The 25,850-nt window shown below is 48.5% G+C and overlaps 1 protein-coding gene across 5 annotated transcripts in view; it reads left to right on the plus strand.

Moving 5' to 3' along the window:
• IL4R (interleukin 4 receptor) overlaps window positions 1-25,850 on the plus strand; it is a 56,136-nt gene that overhangs the window by 20,056 nt on the left and 10,230 nt on the right. For 4 of the 5 annotated variants that reach the window (XR_002825657.1, XM_023741003.1, XM_023741002.1 and 1 more), the window contains exons 2-9: window positions 5,516-5,629; window positions 5,824-5,914; window positions 8,914-9,067; window positions 11,005-11,156; window positions 12,350-12,501; window positions 17,451-17,607; window positions 21,711-21,810; window positions 24,007-24,085. Coding sequence is in view for 4 of the 5 variants with exons in the window: in XM_023741003.1 (XP_023596771.1) it covers window positions 5,845-5,914; window positions 8,914-9,067; window positions 11,005-11,156; window positions 12,350-12,501; window positions 17,451-17,607; window positions 21,711-21,810; window positions 24,007-24,085 (864 nt within the window). In the remaining variant the exon portion in view is untranslated. The remainder of the gene's footprint in view (window positions 1-5,515; window positions 5,630-5,823; window positions 5,915-8,913; window positions 9,068-11,004; window positions 11,157-12,349; window positions 12,502-17,450; window positions 17,608-21,710; window positions 21,811-24,006; window positions 24,086-25,850) is intronic. The other variant, XM_012558501.2, reaches the window with a different exon arrangement.

Here is a 25,850-nt window from a genome sequence, read left to right on the forward strand (position 1 = left end):
GATAATAACCTTGATTGGCAGTAGACCTGATATTTTAGTCCACCCTGACTAGGGTGCTTGACATCCCCCCCACTGGCGGACTTTACCACGAAAGTCCTTTTGCTGTGTGACCTTGGGCAGGTAGCTTGGCCTCTCTGTTTATCTTTTTTCAAAATTGGGGCTAAGGTGACACCTTTGCCTCTTTACCACAGGATGCTGTGGGCATCTTTGAACTTGTGGGAGTGAAAGCTACCAGAACTTTGCAGAGGAAACTGGCATCTTGGATCTGCTGCCTCACTGCCATCCTTCCGTCCTTGATCTTCACTTTGACTTTCAGCCATGGAGGGCGAGATGGATAGGGAGGTCCCCCCAGGAAGAAGTCTCTAGCCCGGGCTGAGCCCTGTGTCAGGCCCATTACAGACCCCACATCGTGTCTAAAATGTGTTTGTTCAACAAACACTTACTGAGCACCTATGTGCCAGACACCACTGTAGGTACTAGGGACTCAGCAATGAACAAGACAAAGCCCCTGGCTCTTGGGATGACAATTAAAAAGAAGCAGTCCCCCACATTTTTCTGTCTTTTGCACCCGGGGCATTTTGAAAAGTATAGGCCAGTTCCTTCACAGCGTGCCCTCTTAGGCTGGTCTGACGTTTCCACACGATTTGTGTGTTTTGGGCAGGAACCCCAGAGAAGTGAGGCTGTGTTCTTCTCAGAGCATCATTGCAGAGAGCTCATGGTATTCATTTGTCTCGTTCCTGGCAATGTTAACTTTGATGACTTGGTTAGGGTGGTGTCTGCTGTGTTTCCCTATTATGAAGTTAATGGTTGGCACAAACAATTTGTGCGCGTCTACTAGCCTACAGGTTGGTGGTTCAAACCTGCCCAGCAGCACCACAGAGGAAAGGCCTGGCGATCTGCTTCCATAAACATTACAGCCCAGAAAACCCTATGGAGCAGTTCTACTCTGTTACACATTGAGTTGCCATGAGTCAGAATCGACTGGACGGCAATGGCTTTGGTTTGGTTTTCTGGCTTTTTGACTCATTAATTAATAAATAGTTGATATGAGTTTTGCAGGGAGATACTTTGAAGCTGCTGTGGTGTGAAGCTTTCCCTTCTCCCCCATTTACTATTCTCTATCAGCACAGAAAGGAACCCTCATGGCACAGTGGTTAAGTGCTTGGCTGCTAACCAAAAGGTTGGCGTTTCGAACCCACCAGTGGCTCTGGGAAGAAAGACCTGGCAATCTGCTCCTGTAAAGATTACTGCCTAAGCAAGGTCATGGAAGCTCCATAGACACATCCAAACTCCCTGAGGGACCGAATTACTGGGCTGAGGGCTGTGGGGACCATGATGTCAGGAAACATCTAGCTTAATTGGCATAACATAGTTTATAAAGAAAATGTTCTACGTTCTGCTTTGGGGAGTAGTGTCTGGGGTCTTAAAACCTGTGAGCAGCCATCTAAGATCCTCCACTGGTCTCACCTCTTCGGGAGCAAGGGAGAATGAAGAAAATTAAAGATACAAGGGAAAGATTAGTCCAAAGGACTAATGGACTACAACTACCATGGCCTCCACCAGACTGAGTCCAGCCCAACTAGATGGTGCCCGGCTACCACCACCGACTGCTCTGAAGGGGATCACAACATAGGGTCCTGGACAGAGCTGGAGAAAAATGTAGAACAAAATTCTAACACACACAAAAAAGACCAGACTTACTGGTCTAACAGAGACTGGAGAAACTCCGAGAGTATGGCCCCCAGACACCCTTTTAGCTCAGTACTGAAGCCACTCCTGAGATTCACCCTTCAGCCAAAGATTAGACAGGCCCATAAAACAAAATGAGACTAAATGGGCACAGCAGCCCAGGGGCAAGGACTAGAAGGCAGGAGGGAACAGGAAAGCTGGTAATAGGGAACCCACGGTCGAGAGCGTTGACATGCCATGGGGTTGTTAACCATTGTCACAAAACAATATGTCTACTAACTGTTTAATGAGAAGCTAGTTTGTTCTGTAAACCTTCATCTAGAGTACAATTAAAAAAAAAAAGATTACTGCCTAGGAAACCCTGTGGGGCGGTTCTACTCTGTCACATGGGTCGATATGAGTCAGAATCAACTCGATGGCACCCAAGAACATCCGTACAGACTCTGGGTTCCTATTTTACTCCAAGGGTTACAGTTGGTTACTCTGATATTTACTTTGATGCTCAGATTGTCCCCATGTTAGCCAGTGCGCACCTCAAGCTAGCTCCTGCCTTTTTCACATGTCCCCATCATTCTTTGAGTACTCCCCTGCTTTCTGGCACCAGAACACCAGCAGGCTTTTCTTGTACTTCCCTTGCTCCAGGAATCAGCCATTTCTGCAAGGAGCTGTCTTTCCTTTCAGTGCAGAACGGCATATAGAAGCCAAGACCTGGTGCCAGGACAACATGATAATCAGGTGCAGCGCATGCTTCTGGATTGGCTCCAGAGCTTATAAAGGGCATAACTGAGGCAGTTACCAAACTTTAAGCAGGGTCTGCGGAGTAGATGGCAGTGGTGCATTTACGTTATCTTCCTGATTTTGATGGTTGTATTGTGGTTAGATGGAGCCCTGGCGATGCAGTGGTTAAGAGCCTAGCTGCTAACCAAAAGGTCGGCAGTTTGACTCCACCAGCCGCTCCTTGGAAACCCTATGGGGCAGTTCTGCTCTGTCCTATAGGGTCTCTATGAGTCAGAATTGACTCGATGGCAACAGGTTTGGTTGTTTTGTTCGTTTGTTTTTTTAATTGTGATTATGTAGGTGAATGTCCTTATTTTTATAAAATGTACACTGAAGTATTGAGGGATAGTTTATTCCTAAATCTTCAAGGTTCAGGAAAAAATAGAGAGAGAATGAAGGGAAGGGAAGGGGAAAGAGAAGGAAAAGGAGGAAGGCTACTTGGGAAGAAGAGCAGGGAGAGGAAGGCCCCAGGTGGAAATGAGTTGGGTATGTTTTCAGGGCAGCAGGTGGTGGGCCCGAGGCCAGAGAGGGAGGCAGGCCTTGCTGGGTAGGACCTTTTGGATGTTGGTGCAGGTGGGACGAAGTCACTCTCAACAGGGGCTGGGGGCCTTGACGAGGTGTTCAGCCCTTACTGTGTTCTGGGCACTGAGAAAGTGCTTTTCTTCTAGTACCTCATTTAATCTTCCCGGTGAATCTCTGAGGTTAATTCTGATATCATTCCCATGTTACAGAAAAAGAAGCAAAGCTCAGAAAGACAGAGTAACTCTTGTAATGTCACCCAGCTCCCAAGTGGCAGAAGGAGGCCTGGGTGTCTGAGGTTGAGTCTGTGCTCTTGCCACCAGGCTGGATCGCTTTTCTGAATGAGCCCCCGGGTAGAGACCCAGGGGGGCGGTGGGCGGACCCTCTCAGCATTGCTGGGAGATATAACCTGGTACATTGTTTTTTGGAGGGAATTTGGCATTGTGTATCAGGAGTGTGGAAGCCCTGGTGGCGTAGTGGTTAAGTGCTACAGCTGCTAACCAAAAGTCGGCAGTTCGAATCCACCAGGCACTCCTTGGAAACTCTATGAGGCAGTTCTACTCTGTACTATGGGGTCACTATGAGTCGGAGTCGACTCGACAGCTACGGGTTTGGTTTGGGTATCAGGAGTTCGGGGGAAAACGTGCACACTTGTTGACACCATCGGATTCAGCTTCTGAGGATTTTTCTTAATGATGGTAACCGGAAACATTGCTTGAGTCTTTTCTCTTTTCATTGTTTCCAGGGCTCCACATGGGTTAGTTTATTTAATCCTCACAAAACCCCACTTTTACTATCCTTACTTGACAGATGAGGAAACTGAGGCACAGAGGAGTGAAGTAGCTTGCTCAAGGTCACTGCTAGTAAGTGATAGAGCAGGTGTTTAAACTTCAGGAAGTAATCACAGAAATATGTAGAGATGGTTTTCCAAGGGAGAGCCCTTGGAAAGAGCGCTAGCAAAATAATAATGATAATAACAATAACAAAACTTAAATATCCAGCGGTCAACCTACAGTGGAATGCTATTAAATTTTGATGCTTTGGATTTGAATTTAGTGGCATGGAAAGATATTAATGATATATTAAGTTTAAAATTTAAATTTCAGTATGTAAAGGGTGCTGTTCTTTAGGTAAATAAAATACATATTTATCTTACTATTTTTATATACAAATATGAAAAGAGATATTAAATGAAGTTATTGCTGGGCCTTGTGAATTTGGGGGGAATTTAAATTGTGTTTTCTTTTTGTGTGGCTGTCCCCTCTAATTTTTATTCCTTAATTATATATTATTGGGTGTCATTAACACAATAGGGTGATATACAATTCCGTTTATATAAACTACAAAACAGCACAGGCAATTAGGGGGTTAAGAGTCAGGGTGCTGGTGGCTGGGGTAATGACCGGAGAAGAAAACAGTAACACTGTGTAACAAACAACCCCAAAACCTCCCTGGCATGTGACAACAGATATTGATGTAGCTCCTGAGTTTGCAGGCCCCAGCTTACCTGGGGTTGGCTGATCTTGGCTGGGCTCATGCATGCATCTGCACTCAGCTGCAGGTCGGCTAAGCAGCTCTGCTGATCTTGCTTGAGCTCACTCACATGACCGGGTGTTGGCTGCCTGGTGCCTTGACTGAGATTATGGTGTTGCCTTGGCTCTACTCCACAAATCATCCTTCTCCAACAGGCTAGCTTCGCCATGTTCTCAAAGGTGATGGTCAAGGTGCAAAAGCTCAAGCAAAAACTAAAAAATACTTTCTCAAGCCTCTGCTTGCTTTATTGTTGCTAATATTTTGTTGGCCAAAGCAAGTCACATGGTTGAGTCCAGAGTCCAAGGGCAGGGGTGGTGGTGGGGGCACTGCAGTTACATAGATACAGGAAGGGGTGAGGAACTGGGGCCGTTGATGTGATTAGTCTTAGACCCTCAGCAGCATTTTTAGTGATTGTCTAATACTTCATCGTGTGGATCCAAATTAAAAAACCAAACTCGTCATGGTCGAGTTAATTCTGACTCATAGCAACCTTACAGGACAGAGTAGAACTGCCCCACAGGATTTCCAAGGAGCAGCTAGTGGATTCGAACTGCTGACCTTTTCATTAGCAGCTGAGCTCTTAACCACTGCGCCCATAATTTGTATAACCAGCTCTGTAAGGCTGAATGGAGTCCCTGGGTGGTGCAAACGGTTAATGTGCTTAGCTGCTAACCGAAAGGTTGGAGGTTCGAGTCTACCCAGAGGTACCTCAGAAGAAAGACCTGGCGATCTGCTTCCGAAAAATCAGCCATTGAAAACCCTGTGGAGCACAGTTCTACTCTGACACACATGGGTTCACCATGAGTCAGAATCCAGCAATTGGTAACTGGTAAGGCTGAACAGTTAGGTCAGAATTTCCAAAATATATTTCAAAAAATTGTAAACCCTGCAGAGAATTAATTGGTTTTTTTCCCAGGGGAAAAAAAAATGAAGGGAGGGTATGAGTAAATTTGGTAATCATTAGGTTAAATAAAAAAAATAAATTTCTTTACTGCAGGACTTATCAGAACCTTTACATGCAAATGTGCGTTATGAACTTCCAGAAGTCTGGGGAATTTCTCAAACATAAGTAGTCCGTGGGATTTTCTTCAGGAAGCATCTCTGAGGACAGGTATTCCATGTTCCACATTCTGGGATCTGGGTTATGTTTCATGATTATAAACAGCGCTCCAGTGAAGAGGGAGGGGCTCATTGTTGGTACAGACGTAGATGGCCTGGGTGGTGAGGTCAGCTCTGAGAGCTCCACAGAGGATGGCGGACATGGTGGGAACCGGTCTGGCACTAACCGGGCTTTCTTTCTCACAGCAGGTGTCTTAGGATCTCCCAATGGGGTGGCTTTGCTCTGGACTCATGTTCCCCATGAGCTGCCTGATCCTGGTGTGGGCAGCAGGCTCTGGTAAGTCACCACCTTTCACTCATTCATTCAGCAAATGTTTGTTGGCTGCCAACTATGGGCCAGGCACTTGGGATAGGTCGCTGAACAAAATGAAGATGGCTACCTTTGAGGAGATTACACTGCAGTGGGAGGAGACAGACAATGACCAAACCAAAGCCAAACCCACTGCCGCTGAGTCGATTCCGGCTCATAGCGACACTAGAGGACAGAGTAGAACAGCCCGATAGGGTTTCCAAGGAGCGGCTGGTGGATTTGAACTGCCAACCTTCTAGTTAGCAGCTGAGCTCTTAACCACTGCACCACCAGGGCTCCGCAGACAATGACAGAGGGCCCTAATAGAAGCAAATTCTAAGGGCCGTTAGAAGGTGAAGGGTGCTATGGAAAAAAGACTATTTAGAACAGATTTAGGGAGTATTGCTGGAGTCCCGGGTGGTGCAGATGGTTAAGTGCTCAGCTGCTAACGGAAAGGTTGGAGGTTTGAGCCCACCCAGAGGCACCTCCGAAGAAAGGCGTGGTGATCTACTTCTGAAAAATCACCCATTGAAAACCCTGTAGAGCACAGTTCTACTCTGACACACATGGGGTCACCTTCAGTCAGAGTCGACTCCACGGCAGCTGGGACGATTGGGAACGGCAGCTGGGACTATTGGGAACGTAGGGTTGGTTGGGGGGCATTATGCTTTAAAACAGGATTGTCGGGAAAGGCCTCCTTGAGGTGACATTTGAGCAAAGGCTTGAGGGGAGGAGCGCTGCAGATACTGAGGGAGCCAGGGCAGTTCCAGGTGGTTCCTGTGGGAGGAGCATTCTAGGCAGAGGCTTTGCGGCAAAGGCACATCTGGAGTGTTCCAGGAATAGCAGGGAGGCCAGTGTGGTGGGGGAGGGTGAGTGCAGGAGGGGAAAAGATCCCTCAGCTGCTGTGTGGAGAACAGAACAGGGTGGAGGTGGGAGGCCAGGGAGGTGGCACTGTGGTAAGCCAGGCTGGGGGACATTGTGGCTCAGACCATGGAGGAGGTGAGAGGGGATTGACTTCTGGGCCCATTTGGAAGGGAGATTTGAAGACCAGTTGGAATTGGGGTGAGCGAGAGAGAAGTGTCAAAGGTGACCCCAAGATTTCTGATCTGAGTGAGAAGAATGCAGATGCAGAAGGCTGTGGGTGGAGCAGGCGTTTGGGTGGGGAGGGAAAGCAGGAGTTTGTTTTGGATCTGAGATAAGTTTGAGATGTTTATTAGACACCTAAGAGGTCACCTTGCCACAATGAGCCCTTTAGCCATTGAACCAATGCAAATTAATATAAGCTGTGATGGGCAGGAAGGAGCCTGGTGGTGCAGTGCTTAAGTGCTCGGCTGCCAACCAAAAAGTCGGCAGTTCAAGACCACCAGCCACTCTGCGGGAGAAAGATGTGGAAGTCTGCTTCCGTAAGGATTACAGCCTTCCCCCGCCCACCCGCCCATACCCTTCTAACTCAGGAATGAAGCCAGTCCTGAAGTTCACCTTTCAGCCAAAGATTAGGCAGGCCTATACGACACACAGGAGCACTGGTGGCACAGTGGTTAAGAACTCAGCTGCTAAGCAAAAGGTTGGCAGTTCAAATCCCCCAGCTGCTCCTTGGAAACCCTATGAGGCAGTCCTACTCTGTCCTATAGGGTTGCTATGAGTCGGAGTCGACTCAACGGCAATGGGTTTGGTTTATAAGACAAACAGTGCTTCTTAGATTAGTCAAGTATATGAGATAAAATGAGCAACACTTGCCCAGAAGCAAAGACAAGAAGGTGGGAGGGGACAGGGAAACTGGACGAATGGACACGGTGAACCTGGGTGGAAAGGGAAGGGGAAGGAGTGCTGACACAATGAGGGATTGCAGCCAATGCCGCGAAACAATTTGTGTATAAATTTTTGAATGAGAAACTAATTTACTCTGTAAACTTTCACACCTAAATCACACACACACAAAAAGAAGATTACAGCTTTGGAAACCCTATGGGGCAGTTATACCCTGTCCTGTAGGGTCGCTATGAGTCAGAATCCACTTGACGGCAGTGGGTTTGGTTTTGGCTTTGGTTTTTGTGATGAGTGTGTGCTCCGCAGGAGCAAGAAGCTCCTACTGGGCCAGAGTGAGGGCCACGACTTTCAGATGCTCTTGGCTCGACACAAACCCAATATATAGACTGCTGGTTCGAGTCCCTGCTCTGCCCCTGACTATCTGGGAGGGAGGTGAAAGAAGAAATACCCCAATCTCTCCTCCTGCCCTTCCATCTCCCTCTCTTACCAGAAGCCAGAAGACAAGGGAGTTGGGTGACAGAGACCGTGGGTCAGCCTCCTGGGCACAGAGAGGGCAGGGAAGGGTGGAGAACAGATTGGGAGGGGGGGACAAATGGAGAATAACCAGCAGACGCAGAAGCTGACATTGGTAACAGCCCTCCCCCACCCACACTGCTGCAGAGCAGGTGCTTGGGTTCTTGCTGTAGTGGATAACCAAAACCCTTAGCCCTCCAGTCAATTCTGACTCATAGCGACCCTATAGGACAGAGTAGAACTGCCCCATAGGGTTTCCAAGGAGTGGTTGGTGGATTCGAACTGCCAGTCTTTTGGTTAGCAGCTGAGCCCTTAACCACTGTACCACCAGGGCTCCAACTGTAACAGAAGAGCACTCCTTAAACAGTTATATATTTTTTCTTTAATTTGGCTGAGGGCAAGTAGTTGAGTTTGCATAAGATAAAGGTGCATTTGGTTCCATTCCACTTGAATGGCTTCTGCACTCCAGGAGTATTTCTTTAGCTTCAGGAATACCCCCAGTGCTAGCTGGCTTCCAAACTCTGGGAGCCCTGGTCCTTGCCCCAGCTCAGTGGGAATTAGCATGCAACATTGCCTGGGCCTGTGGTCTTGCTGTTTTTTTGACTGTCCCCTTGGTCCAGTTTGGGCTGGTTTCTGACTTACCTCGGTGGCATGTCCCCCTTGCTTGTTGGTTCACAGCTGCCCAGAGCTCTCTTATGTCTCCCCAGGTAGCATTAAGGTCCTGCCTAAGCCCACCTGCTTCTCCGACTATACCACCACCTCCATCTGTGAGTGGAAGATGGCGGATCCCACCAACTGCAGCGCTGAGCTCCTCCTGTCCTATGAGCTCCTGTCTTACCAGCAGAATCTTGACCCCTCTGAGTAAGCTGTGCTGGAGCTGGGAGTTTGGGTGGTGGTCCCCACAGGACCGGTCCAGGTGGTGCCCTGGAGGATGTGATGCTGAATGCAGTTCACCGCAGCTTGTTGGATAGGGGGTTAGAGGTGGGGCATCATGGGGTGGACATATGGTAGGACACAGAACCCACTGTGGGTGGACGTGGATGCAGGTAGAACATTGGACTAGACCAGCAGTTCTCAAGTGGTTTTGTCTCAGGACCCTTCTGCACGCTTAAAATTAGTGAGGACCCGGAAAGCTTTTGTTTAGGTAAATTATACCTATTGATGTTTACTCTATTAGAAATTAAAACTGGGCTTAATGGTCTGAATGAGACTGGAGGAACCCCGGAAAGCATGGCCCCCGGATTCTCTATTAGCCCAGAACTAAAACAGTTTCTGAGGCCAACTCTTCAGACAGGGATTGTACTGGACTGTGGGACATAAAGTGATACTCATGAGGAGTGTGCCTCTTAGCTCAAGTAGATACAAGAGACTAAATGGGCAGCTTCTGTCCAGAGGTAAGATGGGAAGCAATAGAGGGTTAGGAGCTGGTTGAATGGACATGGGGAATCAGGGTGGAAAGGAGGAGTGTGCTGTCACAGTATGGGGAGAGCAATTAGGGTCACACAACAATGTATATATAAATTTTTGTATGAGAGACTAACTTGAAATGTAAACTTCATTTAAACTACAACAATAAATAACAAAAAAAGAAAAACAAAGAAATTAAAACTGGGGAGTTTTAAATCACAAGAACACACAAACCCATATTCCATGAGCCATCAGAACAATGACATCGTTCCACATCATGGAGCTTCTGGAAAATTCCATTGTACACTCATGAGACAAAGAGGGTGAAAAACGCAAATAACATCTTAGTATTATTATGAAAAAAAGTTTGACATAGTGGACCCCTGGACTTCACTTTGAGGACCACGGAGTGAGACCGTTGTTCTGGGGGAACAGAGGTGGCGTTCACTGTGACAGTTGATGGATCATGGAACATGGGGTACATTGTTCCAGGTGTTTCACTGGGATATTCTATGGTACATGGGGTACTGTGTTGCAGATAGTGCCCATGACATAATTGGGTACACAAGGCACAAGGTTATAGGGCACACTGGGGTATACAGCACATCTGTAGACAGGGTACACTGATAGAGGTGTTATTCCATGATCTACTAAGGTAGGTGGGCTGTGCTGTTGTGTGTGCTACATTGGCCTAGACCAGGGGACAGCAAACCATGGCCCATGGGCCAAATTTGGCCCACCACCTGTTTTTGTAAGTAAAGTTTTATTGGAACACAGCCCATGCTCATTTGCTTACATATTGCCTATGGCTGCTTCGTGCTACAGTGGCAGAGTTGCGTAGTTGCGACAGAGACTGTATGTCTTGCAAAGCCTGAAATATTCACTATCTGGCTCTTTATAGAAAAAGTTTGCAGACTCCTGGCCTAGCCCCTAGGCTAGATGTGGGGTTGGCTATTGTAGGTGGTCTATTAGGATCATACTGTGGTGCACAGGGCAGGTGTTTATCGGCAGATGCCAAGATACACCATGGTCCACTGTACACTGGGAGAAACTGCTACACAGGTGCCCTGGGACAGACACATATGTTGTTATAAATAGTTTCAGTAGAGAACCATGCCATGGGTTCTTCTCTTTTACTGGATTTCAGGGATAAGCTCAGTCCAGGGACCAGGGCCTGTGGCAAGGGGCATAGGAGCATCCTTGGTGAGTGTGGTGAGGGCTGTAACCAGTAAGGAAGGCAATCATAGTTTGATGTTCACCAAACCCTGACCACCCCTAAGTCTCCAGATCAGGGTGATCAGGAAGCTGGGAGAGCGAGTGGGTCCTTGAGGCATGTCCTGCGGACAACTGTGGGTTGCGGCCAGCCTAACACAGGCATCTTGTGTATGCAGAAACCGGACATGTGTCCCCGAGAACAAGGAAGTCATGGTGTGTGTGTGCAGTATGCAAACGGAGCTCTTATACGCTGTGGACGTCTATGCCCTGAGACTGTGGGCTGGGCAGCAGCTGCTATGGGAAGATCACTTCCGGCCCAGCAATCATAGTGAGTGGTGGTGGGCTGGGGGCAGGGGCTGCAGGTATTCTTACAGCTGGCTGGGCTCTGGGACAAGGCGAGCAGGCAGCAGATGGGGAAGGGGCTTCAAGCAGCAGGAACTACATTTTCCCAGATGTGATGGGCTTCCTACCCCTTTCTGGGCCTCAGTCCTTCCATCTGCCAAGTGGGGTTGGGCTGAGCAATATATCAGGCTTCCTTCAGCTCAGATGCTTCACCCTGCTGAATTAAGTGCCCAGGGAGGGGTACTGAGATGAGGCATGTTTGATTGAAGGCACACTTGCTGCAGATCAGACAGTGAGCTGGGGACATTCCTTCCACCCTCTGTTGACTGGTCAGCTGCTGCTGCTTTGGATGGTCTGGACCATGGAATTCTGATCTTATCCTGGTACTTGGAGCCTGTTGGAATTCCCCATAAGTTGGTTGGGGTGTAGTGACAAGAGTTTAAAACACCACTCATTGCTGTCACATTACCTCTCGGAGCCTCAGCTTCCAGAAGAGAGTTAGTATTCCCATTTTACAGTTGAATAAACTGTAGTTCAGAGAAGGCATGTAACCTGCCTAAGGTCACACAGCTACAAAGCAGCAGAAGCAATATTCAAAGCCAGGCCTCTCTACAGAGCTCACACTCTTAACCACTCCATCAGCATTTCCTGAAGGTTCTATGTATACCTGCTGATGGTTGAAAGATTATTTAAATTGACCCATGAATGAACTTTAAAATAACTTTTATACTTGTATATTGATTTTAATGCATATTATATACTTATGTCCTCAAAGATACGATTACTTAAAAAGAAACTAAATGTTTTAAAAGGTGAATCTATCAAAGTAAAACAAACAAACAAAAAACTTAGTGCATAATCACGCAGTACCCAGATGTGGCCAAAGATGTGAAGGATGAAAGTGAATAAGCTGATGTTTGGGTGACTTTGGCTTGTACTTTTTGCATTTACTGTAGTAAGATAGTTTATAATAAACACTGACTGAAGTACTATGAACAGTTTTAGCAGTATTTTAATCTGTGTTACAGTTGTAACTCTCTGTGTTGGCCCTAAATCTGGGTGCTAGTTGACTAAACAGGTAAATGACCCATGGTTCTGTGAGGCCAGGTCCTGGACAGGGGCTGTGCCTCCTCCCATCACCTGGCCAAGCCTCTCACACAGACACTGCTTCTCCCACAGTCAAACCCAGAGCCCCAGGAAACCTCATGGTTCACAAGAATGCCTCTGATATGTTGCTGCTGACGTGGACCCACCCGTACGCTCCTGGGGATCTGCTGTACTCTGAGCTCACATACCTGGTCAACATCTCAAATGAAAACGACCCCTCGGATGTAAGTGGACGCGTCGGGGAGTTTCTCTGCGCCGTCTTGGTAATCCTCGAAGGGAGGTGGAAAGTCAGGCTCTGGAACAGGAGCTTGTGGGGGACAGGCCCTGGTGCTTCATAGGACACCTGGACCACTGCAGGGCTGTGGTCACCAGAGACCTGGCTGCTAGCCTGGCTATGCTTTATGACCTGAGTCAAGTCCCTCAACCTCTCTGGGCCCCCAATTCCCAGTGTGACATGAAGTGAGCATATTTCTGCTCACTGTTCCTCATCTTTAAAGGAAGGGCTTTGGACCATGTCTGTGCTTCCCAGAGACTAGGACACGTGGGACTACATACCTAAATAACCCGATCCACAAAGCGAGACGGTATTCTACATCGATTCCCTCTTGATCCTGGGTGGTCAAGGAGGCAGTCTCATTGAGCTGAAAGGTTTTCTAATCCCTCTTTTTAAAAAAGAGAGAGGGGGGCCTCAGGTACAGAACCTTCCTTGATAAAGCAGTTCCAGCCATATTTCAGTGATATTGCTTGCTTTTCATTGCGTTTACTTTTATGTGATACCTGTGGCCTGTGATACTTGTTTTCCATTCACAGTAGTGATAGTATGGTTCCTTTTAAAATAAATGTATTGAAGTTTTTTTAAAACGGGGGAATTGATTAAAGGGAGCCCTGGTGGCACAGTGATTAAGAGCACAGCTGCTAATCAAAAGGTCAGCAGTATGAATCCAGCAGCCACTCCTCGGAAACCCTATGGGGTGGTTCTACCCTGTCCTACAGGGTCACTATGAGTCAGAATCGACTCAACGGCATTGGGTTTGGATTTTTTTTTTGAGGGGGGTCTTTTTCTGTGCTCTTTTTTAAAAAAATTTTTATTGTTGTGCTTTAAGTGAGGGGGTGGTTCTTAAGTAAATGGATGGCTTGGCCCCACCTCTTTTAGTTGCAGTTGAGGGAGGAGAAAGGAGGTCACTTCCTGCCACCCAGGTTTTGCCCCCAAGTCCCAAACCCACCTTCCTTGCATTCCCATGGAGGAACAGTATCAGAACACCTTGGCCCCCAGAGTTCCACAGAGCTGGGCTCCTATACCTGCTCTGCCAGCTGCATGATCTTAGGCATGTCATGTAATCTCTTTGTGCCTCAGTTTCCTCATCTGGAACATGGGAATCACAAGAGTACCCACCCCATGTGACTGTTGAGAGCATGAAATGTGTGCCATAGCGAAGGCTCACAGAGCAGTCGGGATGCACAGGAGTCAGAGAATGGGGCAGGTTCCGTGTTGTCAGCAAATCTCCTTCCCAGGTCCTGGGTCTGTGCCAGGCCTGCTGAGAACTCAGGGGCATGGGCTGGAGGGGAGAGAGGGGTGAGACCTTATTTCTTGAATTACCTTCAGGCATGGCTGGATCCAGTTGCACAAATAAGGTTTAAGGAATCTGTTCATCTCTTGGCCCTGCTTTATTCTGTCTTAGCACCATTTTTAGGCAGGCTTTTCCCTCACATAGTGGCAAATATGCCCACTAGCAGCAGCAAGCCTGTCTTTCCTGACAGTCCCAATAGAAGTCCTGGGGCTGATGCTCCATGAGACTGGCTTGGATCACGTGCCAATCTCTGAGCCAGTCACTGGCTGTGGGGAGGAGACGGTGCTGGTGGAGGCTCTGATTGGCCAGGGACGAGTCACATGCCCACCTCTGGAGCTGGAGATGGGATCACTGAGAATGAGGAAACTCTGGGGAAGGGGAAACAGTACTGGGCTGGCTGAAACACCAGCTGGGTTTAGGACTTGGGGCCCCACTGTAACCATGGGATAGAACTGGTCAGCGTACCTGGGCTATGGCTTAGTGGGCATGGAAGGCTGCCCTCGGGACACAGAGTACCAGGTCTGAGGCAGCGAGATGAAGTCCAGCTCCTCCTGTTGGTGGGGCAGAGGCTGCTGAGACTTCCACCCCCATGTCCCCAAAGACAGCTGAGCCTGAAGACTTCCTCTCACTAGTCATTGGCCAGAACAGGTCACATGGTCTTTCTAACCAGTCACAAGCAGGGGATGGGATCACCGCAATTGGTTTAAGAGCAGCAGGATTAACCCAGGAGCTGGAGACAGAGGCACCCTGACTGCGTGATGCTCGCGGGTGTCCACCCATGTCTGTTACAGCATTGTGGGCACAGCCATGGCTCAGACAAGTACATTCTAAGAAGAGATATTAGGAACTTCCTGTGACTTTAGGGGGCAGAGCTACTCGTTTCCCTGTATGGTTTCTGAGCAAGGCGTCATACAGGAAGTGGAGTTTGGGCCTGGGAGATGAATGGGCGCTCTAACCCATAGGAGTTTCCTGGACAGGGAAGGGCAGAAACGGTAGGCCAGGCAGAGGGAACTGCATGAGCAAATGTGTGGACATTTGCGGAGTATCTGAGGACTGTGGGATGTGGTGGTGCACACAGTGAAAACGCAGAAAACGAGGCGACAAGTTTGTTTAGGGCTGTGGATGCCACGCATGCTTATGATAGTAATGTTACCATTTCTTGTGTGCCTACTATGTACCCAGCACAATGTATACCGTCACCAATTATCATGAAAACCTGTAGGTGGGAGGGTATTTGTCTCTCCATTTTAGAGATGAGGAAACAGGCTTGTCCAAGATTGCACAGCTCCAAGTGGCCACGCTGGGATTGTTGGCTCCGGATCCTGTGCTGTCTCTTCTCCCCAGGCACCGGCCTCCTTGTTTCAAACCCACAAATAGTTCCTTGGAAGCTCCCATTTCTCTTTTGTTTCTTAGTAAAACGTTTCCCAATTCCTTGCTCCTTTCCAGGGTGTAGGATTCCTTTGGTGAAATAAACCCAGCGGTTGCTTCTTGCTTACTTGTGTTTAGAAAGACTGAAGGGGAGGGGAATGTCCTCCTCTCCCTCCCCTCCCCCAGGTCCCTCCCACACAACCTCCGCTCCTCTGTAATGGGAAAGCTCTCAGCCCCACCCCACTTTCTCTAGCAACCTGTTGGGGGCTTTGCTTCTTTGTTGGGAAAAACTGCCCCCCCCCCACCGCCTCAGTTTATTGGAGCCTTGGTGGCGCAGTGGTTAAGAGCTACGGGGCTGCTGACCAAAAGATTGGCAGTTCAAATCCACCAGCTGCTCCTTGGAAACCCTATGGGGCAGTCCTACTCTGTCCTATAGGGTCGCTATGAGTCGGAATCAACTTGACAGCAACGGGTTTGGTTTTTTGGTTTTGGCTCACTTTGCACCAGACTGTTTCCTGAAACACCCTTCCAATCCCCCAGCCAGGAGCTGGGAAGGGGCTGCCAGGCCTACGGGAGAACGAGCCTGCAAAGGACTGGATCTCTCAGGGAGAGGCCTTACAGGCAGAGGCTTCAGGCCACTGACTTGCTCTCAGGATCAATAGTGAACATGGCATTTATTTCATTTTTCACTTACAAAAAAATTTTTTTTTTTGGTAAAGGTAGTATTTACACGAAGTAAAAATTTACATGGTACAAAAGGGTATAGAATGAAAATATGTTCCCCTCTTAGCCCCATCCTCCAGTTCCCTTTCCTAGAGGTTGACCTCTGCTGCCTTCTCTGGCCAGGAGGGAAAAGAAGGCAGGGATGGAGCAAGCAGAGGGCGTGGGAGCATGGGTGTCTTTCCAGAGAGTTTGTGCCTCTACTAGCGAGTGTGTGTGTGTGTTCATCACTGTGGGTTCATCGCTGTGTTCATCACTGTTCTGTTGCTGCATAATAATACTAGCACAAGCTTAGCAGCTTTAAACAACACACATTTATTATCTCATGGTGTCTGTGGGCCAGGAGCCTGGCCTGGCTTCAATGGGCTCTCTGCTTTAGGGCCTTGAGGGCAGTGATCAAGGTGTCACCTGGGGCTGCAGTCTCATCTGAGGCTCTCCTGGGGAAGGACTCACTTCGAAGCTCACGTAGTTGTTGGCAGGATCCAGTTCCTGGTGGCTCATTGGACAGGGAGGCTCTGTTTCTTGCTGGCCATTGGCCAGAGGCTGTCCTCAGTACCTTGCCATGTGGCCTTTTCAAGGCCAGCCAGGGAGGGAGTCTGCTAGCAAGGTGGACATTGTAGTCTGATGTGATGCAATCACACACTCGTAATCCATACACCCATCGCCTTTGCTGTATTCTCCTGGTTAGAAGCAAGCCACAGGTCCTGTCTACACCTAGGAGGGCGTGATACAAGGCGGGGATCATGGGACCATCTTAGAATCCATCAGCCTCAATCACTATGCCTCCTCCTTTTCTTCTTTTCAACATAAAAGGTAGCAGACAACACATGCTATTCTGAATCTTACCCTTTCACTTAACACTAGATCTTGGCAGTCGCATCCCAGGTGAGGCTAGTTGGGCAGGGCCTTCGAGTCCAGGTCAGTGACTTTGGGCCTGGCGTTGGTGCTGGAGAGCCCATGAAGGATCGAGAGGGACGTGCTGGCTCTCTCTGCACTTCAGAAAGATCATACTGGTACTTCCTGTGTGCCAGGTCCTATTCTAAAGGGCTTCCCTGCATTAACCCATTTAATAAAAGTGGCTTTATTAAATGGGTTTGTTTATTTATTTAATGGGTTAATGAGAGGTAGCCACCTTTATTATTCCCATTTTGCAGAAGAGGACATGAAGGCCCAGAGAGGTTGTGGCACTTGCCTAAGGTCACACACCCAGAAAGCAGCAGTAGGGACTCTTCTTATTCTCATTTTACAGATGAAGAAATTAAAATTCAGAAAGGTTAATCAACTTGCCAGAGTGACATAATACAGCTAATCAGTGGGGGAGCCAGGGTGAGGGCTGATGCCCTCACTACCTTGCTCTACTCTGGTCACTATTATGGAGGTGGCAAGCAAAGACCCAAGTCAGGGGAACAACCATATGGCTCTTAAACATTGTGGGGTCAGCCAAGGACAGCAGCCAGGGTGGAAGCTGATGTCCCCTCCCCTAGCTGGTGCACTAACGTCTCCCTTTCCTCTACCAGTTCAAAGTCCAAGAGGTGACCTATAAGGAACCCTTCCTTCACCTGCCAGCCAGGTCCCTAAAGTCTGGAGCCTTCTACAGAGCGTCAGTGAAGGCCCTGGCTCAGGGGTATAACAGTACCTGGAGTGAGTGGAGCCACAGCAACGCATGGTACAACTGTGAGTATCAGGAGTCCTGAGCATAGGATTGCAGCCCTGCCTTTTCAGTCTATGGCCAGACCCTTCCCCTGGCAGAGCCTCTGATTTCCATTTCATAGGATGCCTCTAACTTCAAATAACAGAATTACTTACTGACTGATGTGGTGTATCAGTTAGAGTAGGTAGACTAGGCAGCAGTAACAAACAAGCCCACAATTTCAGTGGCTTAACACAATAGAAGTTGTATTTCTTGCTCAAGTTAACAGTCCAGTGTGAATGTTACTAGTTTGTGGGTGGCTTTCCCCCCTGTGGTGACTTGGTGACTGGAGTTCCATCCATCTTCGAGGCTCCATCATTCACCAGGGCAAAAATTTTTTAACCTTTTTTGTGTTATGGACTCCTTTGACAGTCTGGTGAAGCCTATGAACCCCATCTCAGAATAATGTTTTTAAATGCATAAAATAAAATACATAGGATTATAAAGGAAACTAATTGTATTGAAATGCAGTTATAAAATATTTTTAAACACAATTTGTTATCTAGAAATAGATGTGCTTCATTGTTAACACATTACATAACAAGATCTAGTGGGAGATCTCATCAATACTTAATTTCAAAGTAGATAAGCATAAATGACGTCTGCGACTGATGTGATGTGAAGATAGCTGTGATTTCTATTGGTGACAGAGTCACTGATGCTGCCATTAGTGTGGTTTGCCCCCTCATTCCTAATGGAAGGAAATGCTAGATGTCAGTTAGAGGTTAGTGGAAATAATGATGTAATTTCTTTCCCATCCAAGTTCCCAGGCCCCTGAATTCTATCTACGACCTTGTTGGAGGTTTGTGGACCCCAAGTTAAGAATCCCTGCTCTAGGGCCTCCCGTTATCTGCATCCAGCCAGCCAAAAGGGAAAGAAAGCCTGGAGACCACACCTGCTTTTTAAAGCCTTAGCCCAGAAGTGATACAAGTTCTGTGGGTGAAGACTGGTCACATGGCCACACATAGCTACAAGGGGTGATGGGAAATGTAGTCCTTAACTTGGCAGCTGCGTCCCAGAAAGAACTCTTTACAACTCTGCCACACATGGCATTTATAATAGAAATATTGAATTATCTCACATAACATGAAGTCTTACAAGTGGACCTTCCTGGGGCCCATCCCAACTCAGTGGTGTCACCCCAGAGTCTTCCCTTCTTCCCTTCTGCTGTCCTTGGCATGGCCCCGAGTCTCCTGATACACACACCCTCACGTACCAGGACCCAGATTAGGAAGGAAAGGAAAGGCTGCTGTCATAGATTGAATTGTGTCCCCCAAAATATCTGTCAACTTGGCTGGGTCATGATTTCCAGTACTGTGTGATTGTCCACCATTTTGTCTTCTGATGAGATTTTCCTATGTGTTGTAAATCCTATCTCTATGATGTTAATGAGATGTTATTCATGGCAGTTATGTAGACTCAATCTACAAGGTTAATCTACAACTTAAGCCAATCTCTTTTGGGATATAAGAGAAGCCAGCAGAGAGACGGGGGCCTCATACCAAGAAAGCAGTGCTGGGACTAGAACATGTCCTTTGGACCAGGCGTTCCTACACAGAGAAGCTCCTAGACCAGGGGAAGATTGATGACAAGGACCTTCCCCTGGAGCCAACAGAGAGAGAAAGCCTTCCCCTGGAGCTGGTACCCTGAATTCAGACGTCTAGCCTACTAGACTGTGAGAGAATAAACTTCTGTTTGTTAAAGCTGTCCACTTGTGGTATTTCTGTTACAGCAGCACTAGATGCCTAAGACAGCTGCCATGCAGGAGTGCACCTCGTGCATCTCTCTCTTCTATCTGGAAGTAAAAGTCTTTCTGGAAGCTTCCCTAGCAGACTTTCCCTTACACCTCATTGGCAGGTACTCTTCACATGACCTGTCCTAACTGCAAGAGAGGCTGGGAACTCAAATGTCTAGAAAAGAAATGAGAATCATGACTGGCCCAAGCCTCAGAGTGGGCACATTGCTGCCTAGGAAAAAAGAAGGGGAAATGGCTGTTGGGTAGGGCAGGCTGCGTCAGTCATCATCTGTACAATGGGGAGGACTAAGGCTGTTATGAAAATTCAATGAAAGAAGGAATCTTTTTTTTTTAATTAATTTATTTTATTTTTATTTTTTCCCATACAAAAATTTATACATACATTGTAATGTGACTCTAATTGCTCTCCCCGTGCTGTGACAGCACAGTCCTCCTTTCCATCCCTGATTCCCCGTGTCCATTCAACCAGCCCCTAACCCTCTCTGCCTTCCCATTTCATCTCCGGACAGAAGCTGCCCATTTAGTGTCTTCTATCTAATTGAGCTAAGAGGCACACTCCTCACGAGTGTGAGTCACAAAGTGACCCACAATCCAGTCCAATCCCTGTCTGAAGAGTTGGCCTCAGAAATTGTTTTAGTTCTGGGCTGATAGAGAATCCGGGGGCCATGCTTTCTGGGGTTCCTCCAGTCTCAGTCAGACCATTAAGTCTGGTCGAAAGAAGGAATCTTTAAAGTGCTGGACACAGCAGGGTTGGCAGTTACCCTGACCCTCTTACATGACCCTCTCAGCATTGCTTATCTTGTACTGTGGTTATCTGTTGACCTGTCTTTCTCCCACTCTGGGCTTCAAGCTCCTTAGGGCAGTATCTTCTCTGTGTCGATAGCTCCAGTGCCCAGCACAGGGTCAGGCACACAGTAGGTGCTTGGGGAAGTTTGTCAAACGGATTGAATTCTGCCATTGACCTGGAGAAAGGGATGGTGATACCGTGAACAGGTACAATGTGCTGGACGCTCATTATTTATTCTAACAACTGTTTATCGAGTTCCTACTATGTGCCTGGCCCTGCAGTAGACACTGGGGAGCCAACAGAGAAGAAAACAGACAAAACTCCCCACCCTTGTGGAGCTGCCATTTTGGAGGGGGGAGATAGAAAAGAAACAAGTAAAGAAGTCAGTCAGACCTAGAAGACAGTAAGCTCTGGGAAGAAAATCAGTCAGGGTAAGGAGAGGGAGTGATGGAAGTGGGCAACAGTAAGAGGGTGTCAGGGGCAACTTCTTGGAGCAGGTGACAATGAAGTGAACTTGGAGAAGGAACCAGCCACGTTAAGATGATAACAGCGATGCTTAGGGAATGTGCGGGCACTGTTCTGAGTGCATTGCATATTAAATCATGTAATCCTCACACCAACCTTATGAGAGAAGCAGTATTATTAACCCACTGTACAGATGAGAAACTGAGGCACAGAGAGGTTAAGGGAATTCTCACAGTTTGGGAGGCTAGAAGTCCAAATTCAAGGCACCGGCTATAGGGGAAGCCTCTCTCTCTGTTGGCTCTGAGGGAAGATCCTTGCCTCTTTTACCTTCTGTAGCCCTGGTGTTCCTTGGTTCCGTGGTGATCTTCATGTGGCAGTTATCCCTCTTACCCTTTTTTGTGTTGTCCCCTTCTGTGTCTAATGGAAACCCTGGTGGCATAGTGGTTAAGAGCTACAGCTGCTAACCAAAAGGTCAGCAGTTCGAATTCGCCAGCCGCTCCTTGGAAACCCTGTGGGGCAGTTCTACTCTGTCCTATAAGGTCACTATGAGTCAGACTCGACTGAACTGCAACGGGATTGGTTTGGGTTTCTTTCTGTATCTCATCTGCTCTTTTTAAACTCACAAGTGATTAGTGTAGGACACACCCTACAAGGATGTGGTCTCATTAACATAAAGGAAAGCCTATTCCCCAATGGGATTACATGCGCAGGTTTAGGGAGGTTGGTTAGGATTCCAGCACATGTTTTGGGAGGACACAGTTCAGTCCATAATAGGACTTGTAGGTCACGCAGCAAGGATATGACAGAATCAGGCTTTGAACTCAGAAAGTCGGGCTCCAGGTCTGTGAGCTTAACCTCCATCCATGGTTTAGGCAGGAGAGCCCAGCAAGTCCAAGGTCCTGAGATGGCGCTGAGCTGGAGGGTCGGGGCACAGCCAGGAGACCAGTGTGAGCAGGAGGGCGGGAAAAGGAGATGTGGTGGGAGGGCTGGTTGGTGGGATCACTGAGGGTCTCCAGCCCATGAAGCTGAGGCCGGGCTGTTGTGGGGCACAGCCCTCATAGTTCCCCTCTCGCTTCCAGACTACAAGAAGCCACTGGTGCAGGGCCTCCCGCTTAGTGTCAGCATCTCCTGCATCGTCATCCTGGCCATCTGTCTGTCCTGCTACTTCATCATCATCAGGTGAGTCCTGGTGGGCTTCAGCATGGGGGCCGCCAAGCTGCCTCTCTAGAGTGGGGAGTGGGGGAGTGGGAAGGAAGGGCTGTTCTCCCCACTGGCTCCAAGAAGGAATTCCTTTTCTAATCTGTCAGCTCGTGGTCCTTTCATTCAGCAGTAAAGATTTATTGAGCACCTACTATGTGCAAGGCATTGGAGCTAGAGCTGAGAACAAGACCCTGCCTCCTAGGGAGGAGACAGAAGGTGCCAAGTCAACAAGTGACTAAGATGATTTTCTGTAATGATCCATGCTTCGAAGGAGGTATACCAGGAGGAGGGGGAGAGATGTTTTGGGGGCACTATTTTGGATGGGAGGAGCCCTAGTGGCACAGGGGTTAAGCACTCGTCTGCTAACCAAAAGGTCGATGGTTGGAACCCACCAGCTGCTCTGTGGGAGAAAGATGTGGCAGTCTGCTTCTGTAAAGATTTACAGCCATGGAAACCCTGTGGGGCAGTTTTCCTCTGCCCTATAGGGTCACTAGCAGTTGGAATCTACCCTTCGGCAACACATTTGGTTTTTTGTTTTATTTTGGATGGGGAGCCAGGGTGGGTGTCTCTGAAGAGGGATATTTGAGCAGAGGCCTGACTGGGGAGTAGTAGCGGCTGGGGGAGACCTGGGAAGGACCTGCCTTTGGCACAAGGGAACTGGAGTTTTCCTGTGTCCCCTTATCCCCCAGGGTACCCAGGGGTGGTCCAGGGAGAAGCCAGGACTTGGGGCACGTGGCAGGAGACAGGAGTCCTTGACAATTGTCCTGATGGAGTCAGGGGACCTGTGTCTGAATCCTGGCCTTGATCCCTGGCAGCTGTGTGCCTGCCAAGCCACCGAGCCTCCCTGAGCCTTGGGATCCTCCTCCGAAATCGGAACGGCAATGTCCCAGCGTTTGCCCTGCAGGCTGAGAGCAGCGGGGAGAACATATTTCATCAGTCATAAGGGGCTGACTCTCCACCACCTGTCACTTCCCATCCGCACTCACTGCGTTCCAGCACTCCAGCCTCCTTGCTGTTCTTTGCACACATCTAACAAATTCTCACTTCAGGGCCTTTGCACTTCTGTGTCCCTGCCTGGAAAGCTTTTTCCCCAGGTATGGCTGTGGCTCACTTCTTCACCGCATTCAGTGGCTGCTCAGAGGTCACCTCCTCAGGGTCAGGGAGGCCTTCCCCGACCATACTCCTCATTCCTCTCTACCCCCTATCTTTAGTTTATTTTTTAAAGTACTTTCTTTTATCTGTTGCTGTTGAGAACACACACAGCAGAATGCACACCGATTGCCCAATTTCTACATGTTCAGTTCAATGACATTGGTCACGTTCTTCAAGCTGTGCAGCCATTTTCACCCTCCTTTTCTGAATTATTCTTTTCCCGTTGACATAAACTCACTGTCCCTTATCTTTATTTTTATCTTTATTTTTATTCATGGCCCTTATTGCCAGGAATGAACGCTGTCACATCATTCTTTCTGTGTCTGTTTGTAGTCTGTTTCCCCCTCTAGAATGTCAGCTCCGTGAGGGCGGGGGTTTTCCCTGCTCTCTGTTGTGTTCCCAGGGGCTGGCACAGTGAGTGAAACATAGTAGGTGCTCATAAACACGTATTGAAAGACTGGATATAGTGGATGGAGGCTAACCCAGAGGCGGATCTTCCCTCCCAGCATGATGCTTGGTGGCTCCAGGCAGGCCCAGGGCTGTTTCTCTAAGGGTCCCCCTCAGCTTCCCAGGGCATTCCAGCCCTCTCTCTGGCACCTTGCCCTCTACTCCAGAGAGGGCGTTGGTGATGGAGAAACCTAGAATTCTGTCTCTGCAGCTTGAGTCACTCCTAATTTCTTTGGGCTGACTGTAGGGTTTGAGGCCTCATTCCCACTGGGGACAGAAGCGGCCATGTCAGGAACGCCATTCTGGGTAGCAGAACGCTGGGGCATGTTCCCAGCTCTGCTACCTACCAGCTGTCACTTCACCTCCCTGTGCCTCAGTCTCCTCTTCTGTAGGATGGGGTTAACAATAGAATCCATTTGATAGGGTTATTGTGAGGGTTCAGTGGATTTACATCCCACCACCAATCAGCATAGTATCTAGTGCTGACCAAGTCTTAGCAACTATGATAATTTTTGTGGGAAGAGTGTCAACCTGTCAGTGGTTTGGAGACCAACACCATTTCTTCTTGTTTTTCAGGATTAAGAAAGAATGGTGGGACCAGATTCCCAACCCAGCCCACAGTCCCCTCATAGCTATCATCATCCAGGACTCACAGGTAGGAGAGTATGTTGGTGAGGATGCTTTTGACTGTGTGTATCAGGAAATGTGATTTAAAATAGCTGGGATGTTAAGGAAATTCATTGGCTTTTGAAATTAGCAATGAGAAGTTAGGACGGTCTCTGGGTAGGCTGATTCAGCAGCTTAATGTGATTGTTAAGTGCCCGCAGTCTTTCACTCCCCTCCACTCTGCTTCCCTGGCTACAGTTCCAGTCTGCGGTAGATTCGTCTAGGTTGATCTCCTGGCTTTTCCCTCTGGTGAAAGGATAGTAGTAGTAGCATCAGAACCTGTCTAACTTCAGGAGCATCAGTGACCAGGATCAGCACAAAGCTGATTCCCATGAGGCGGAGGTCAGACATACCTCCATGCTCTAACTTTTTTACAAATTCCGACACCAGTTATCCCTCCGGTGGCACCCTCAACTCCTCTTCTGGGTTCAGTAATCCATTGCATTGGCCACACAGAACTCACAGACCATACGCACAGTTAAGTGGTTTATTAAGAAAGTAACAGGGTACGACTCAGGATTAGGATCAACAGACTGCAGCAGGCTGGAGCCTGGTGGGTGGTGAGTGGGGCCATCCCAGAACAGGAGGCCAACTCAAGAGAAGATGGAAGAGAGGAAAGCAGGTCCCTAGAATCTTTGAGAGGTGCCAGCTTCTCTAAAGCATCAGGGCCTCCCTTCAAACCTAACCAAACCCAAACTCATTGCCACTGAGTCGATTCCAACTCCTAGCAACTCTGTAGGACAGAGTAGAACTGCCCCATAGGGTTTCTAAGGCTGCAGTCTTTATGGAAGCAGACCGCTACATCTTTCTCCAATGGAGTGGCTGGTGGCTTTGAACCGCTGACCTTTTGGTTAGCAGCCGGCCACTTAACCACTGCACCACCAGGGCTCCAAAGCACCAACAGATCTCCTGAGTTCTCACTGGCCTGAATTTATCACATGCTCTTTCCTAAACCAGCCAGCAAGGCGGCGGGAATACCTTGAGACCTGCAGGTGGCCTCCCCTGAGCTGGGGGTGGGGTCAGCTTCTCCAGGGCACTGGCTGTGTGTGTGGATGGGGTTTACCTGAGTAATGTCAAGGTTCTGTAGGAAGAAGGGGGGAAATACAAGCACAGCCGAGAACAGAAGGGCCGTGTGTCTTCTATTCTCTAGGAACTCTAGAGGTTCTGGAGTCCAGTGGGGCTAACTTAGAATCCTGCCTCTGCCACTTACCTGCAGTGTGGACTTGAGCAAGTTGCTTAACTTCTCTGAGGCTCGCTTTCTTCATGATTAAAATGTGAGGGCAGGTGTTGGGATTCATTGAGAGATTCCACACAAGGTGCATATTAAAGGACCCTGCACATGGTGCCATTGATCGATCAGTTAGGTCTTGCCATGTAACAATCACTCCAAAATTTAGAGGCTTAAAACAACAATCATTTATTCAGCTCCTGCTTCTGCAGGTGGGCAGTTCGGCCTGGGCTTAACAGGGGTGGAGGATTCTGGGCTGGGCTCAGGGTAAGGGGAGTCTGGGTGGGCTCAGCAGGGAGATTCTGATCTGGGCTGGGCAGAGGGGGAGCAGGGCAGGATGTGGGGAGGGGACAGGGTTTCTGGGCTGGTCTGGGCAGATCTTGCCTAACTGGCCCGTCCCCAGTGGCTCACTCATAGTCTGGCAGTTGGTGGACTTCCAGCTGGAACAGTAGATGTAACTGAGCCATGGTCTTTGGCTCCAGCAGGCTAGCTCATGTGGAGGTGACTGAGCCGTGGGTCTTGTCCT

The sequence above is a fragment of the Trichechus manatus genome, unplaced genomic scaffold (genome assembly GCF_000243295.1).
Source record: "Trichechus manatus latirostris isolate Lorelei unplaced genomic scaffold, TriManLat1.0 scaffold00170, whole genome shotgun sequence".
In the NCBI taxonomy this organism is placed as follows: Eukaryota; Metazoa; Chordata; class Mammalia; order Sirenia; family Trichechidae; genus Trichechus; species Trichechus manatus.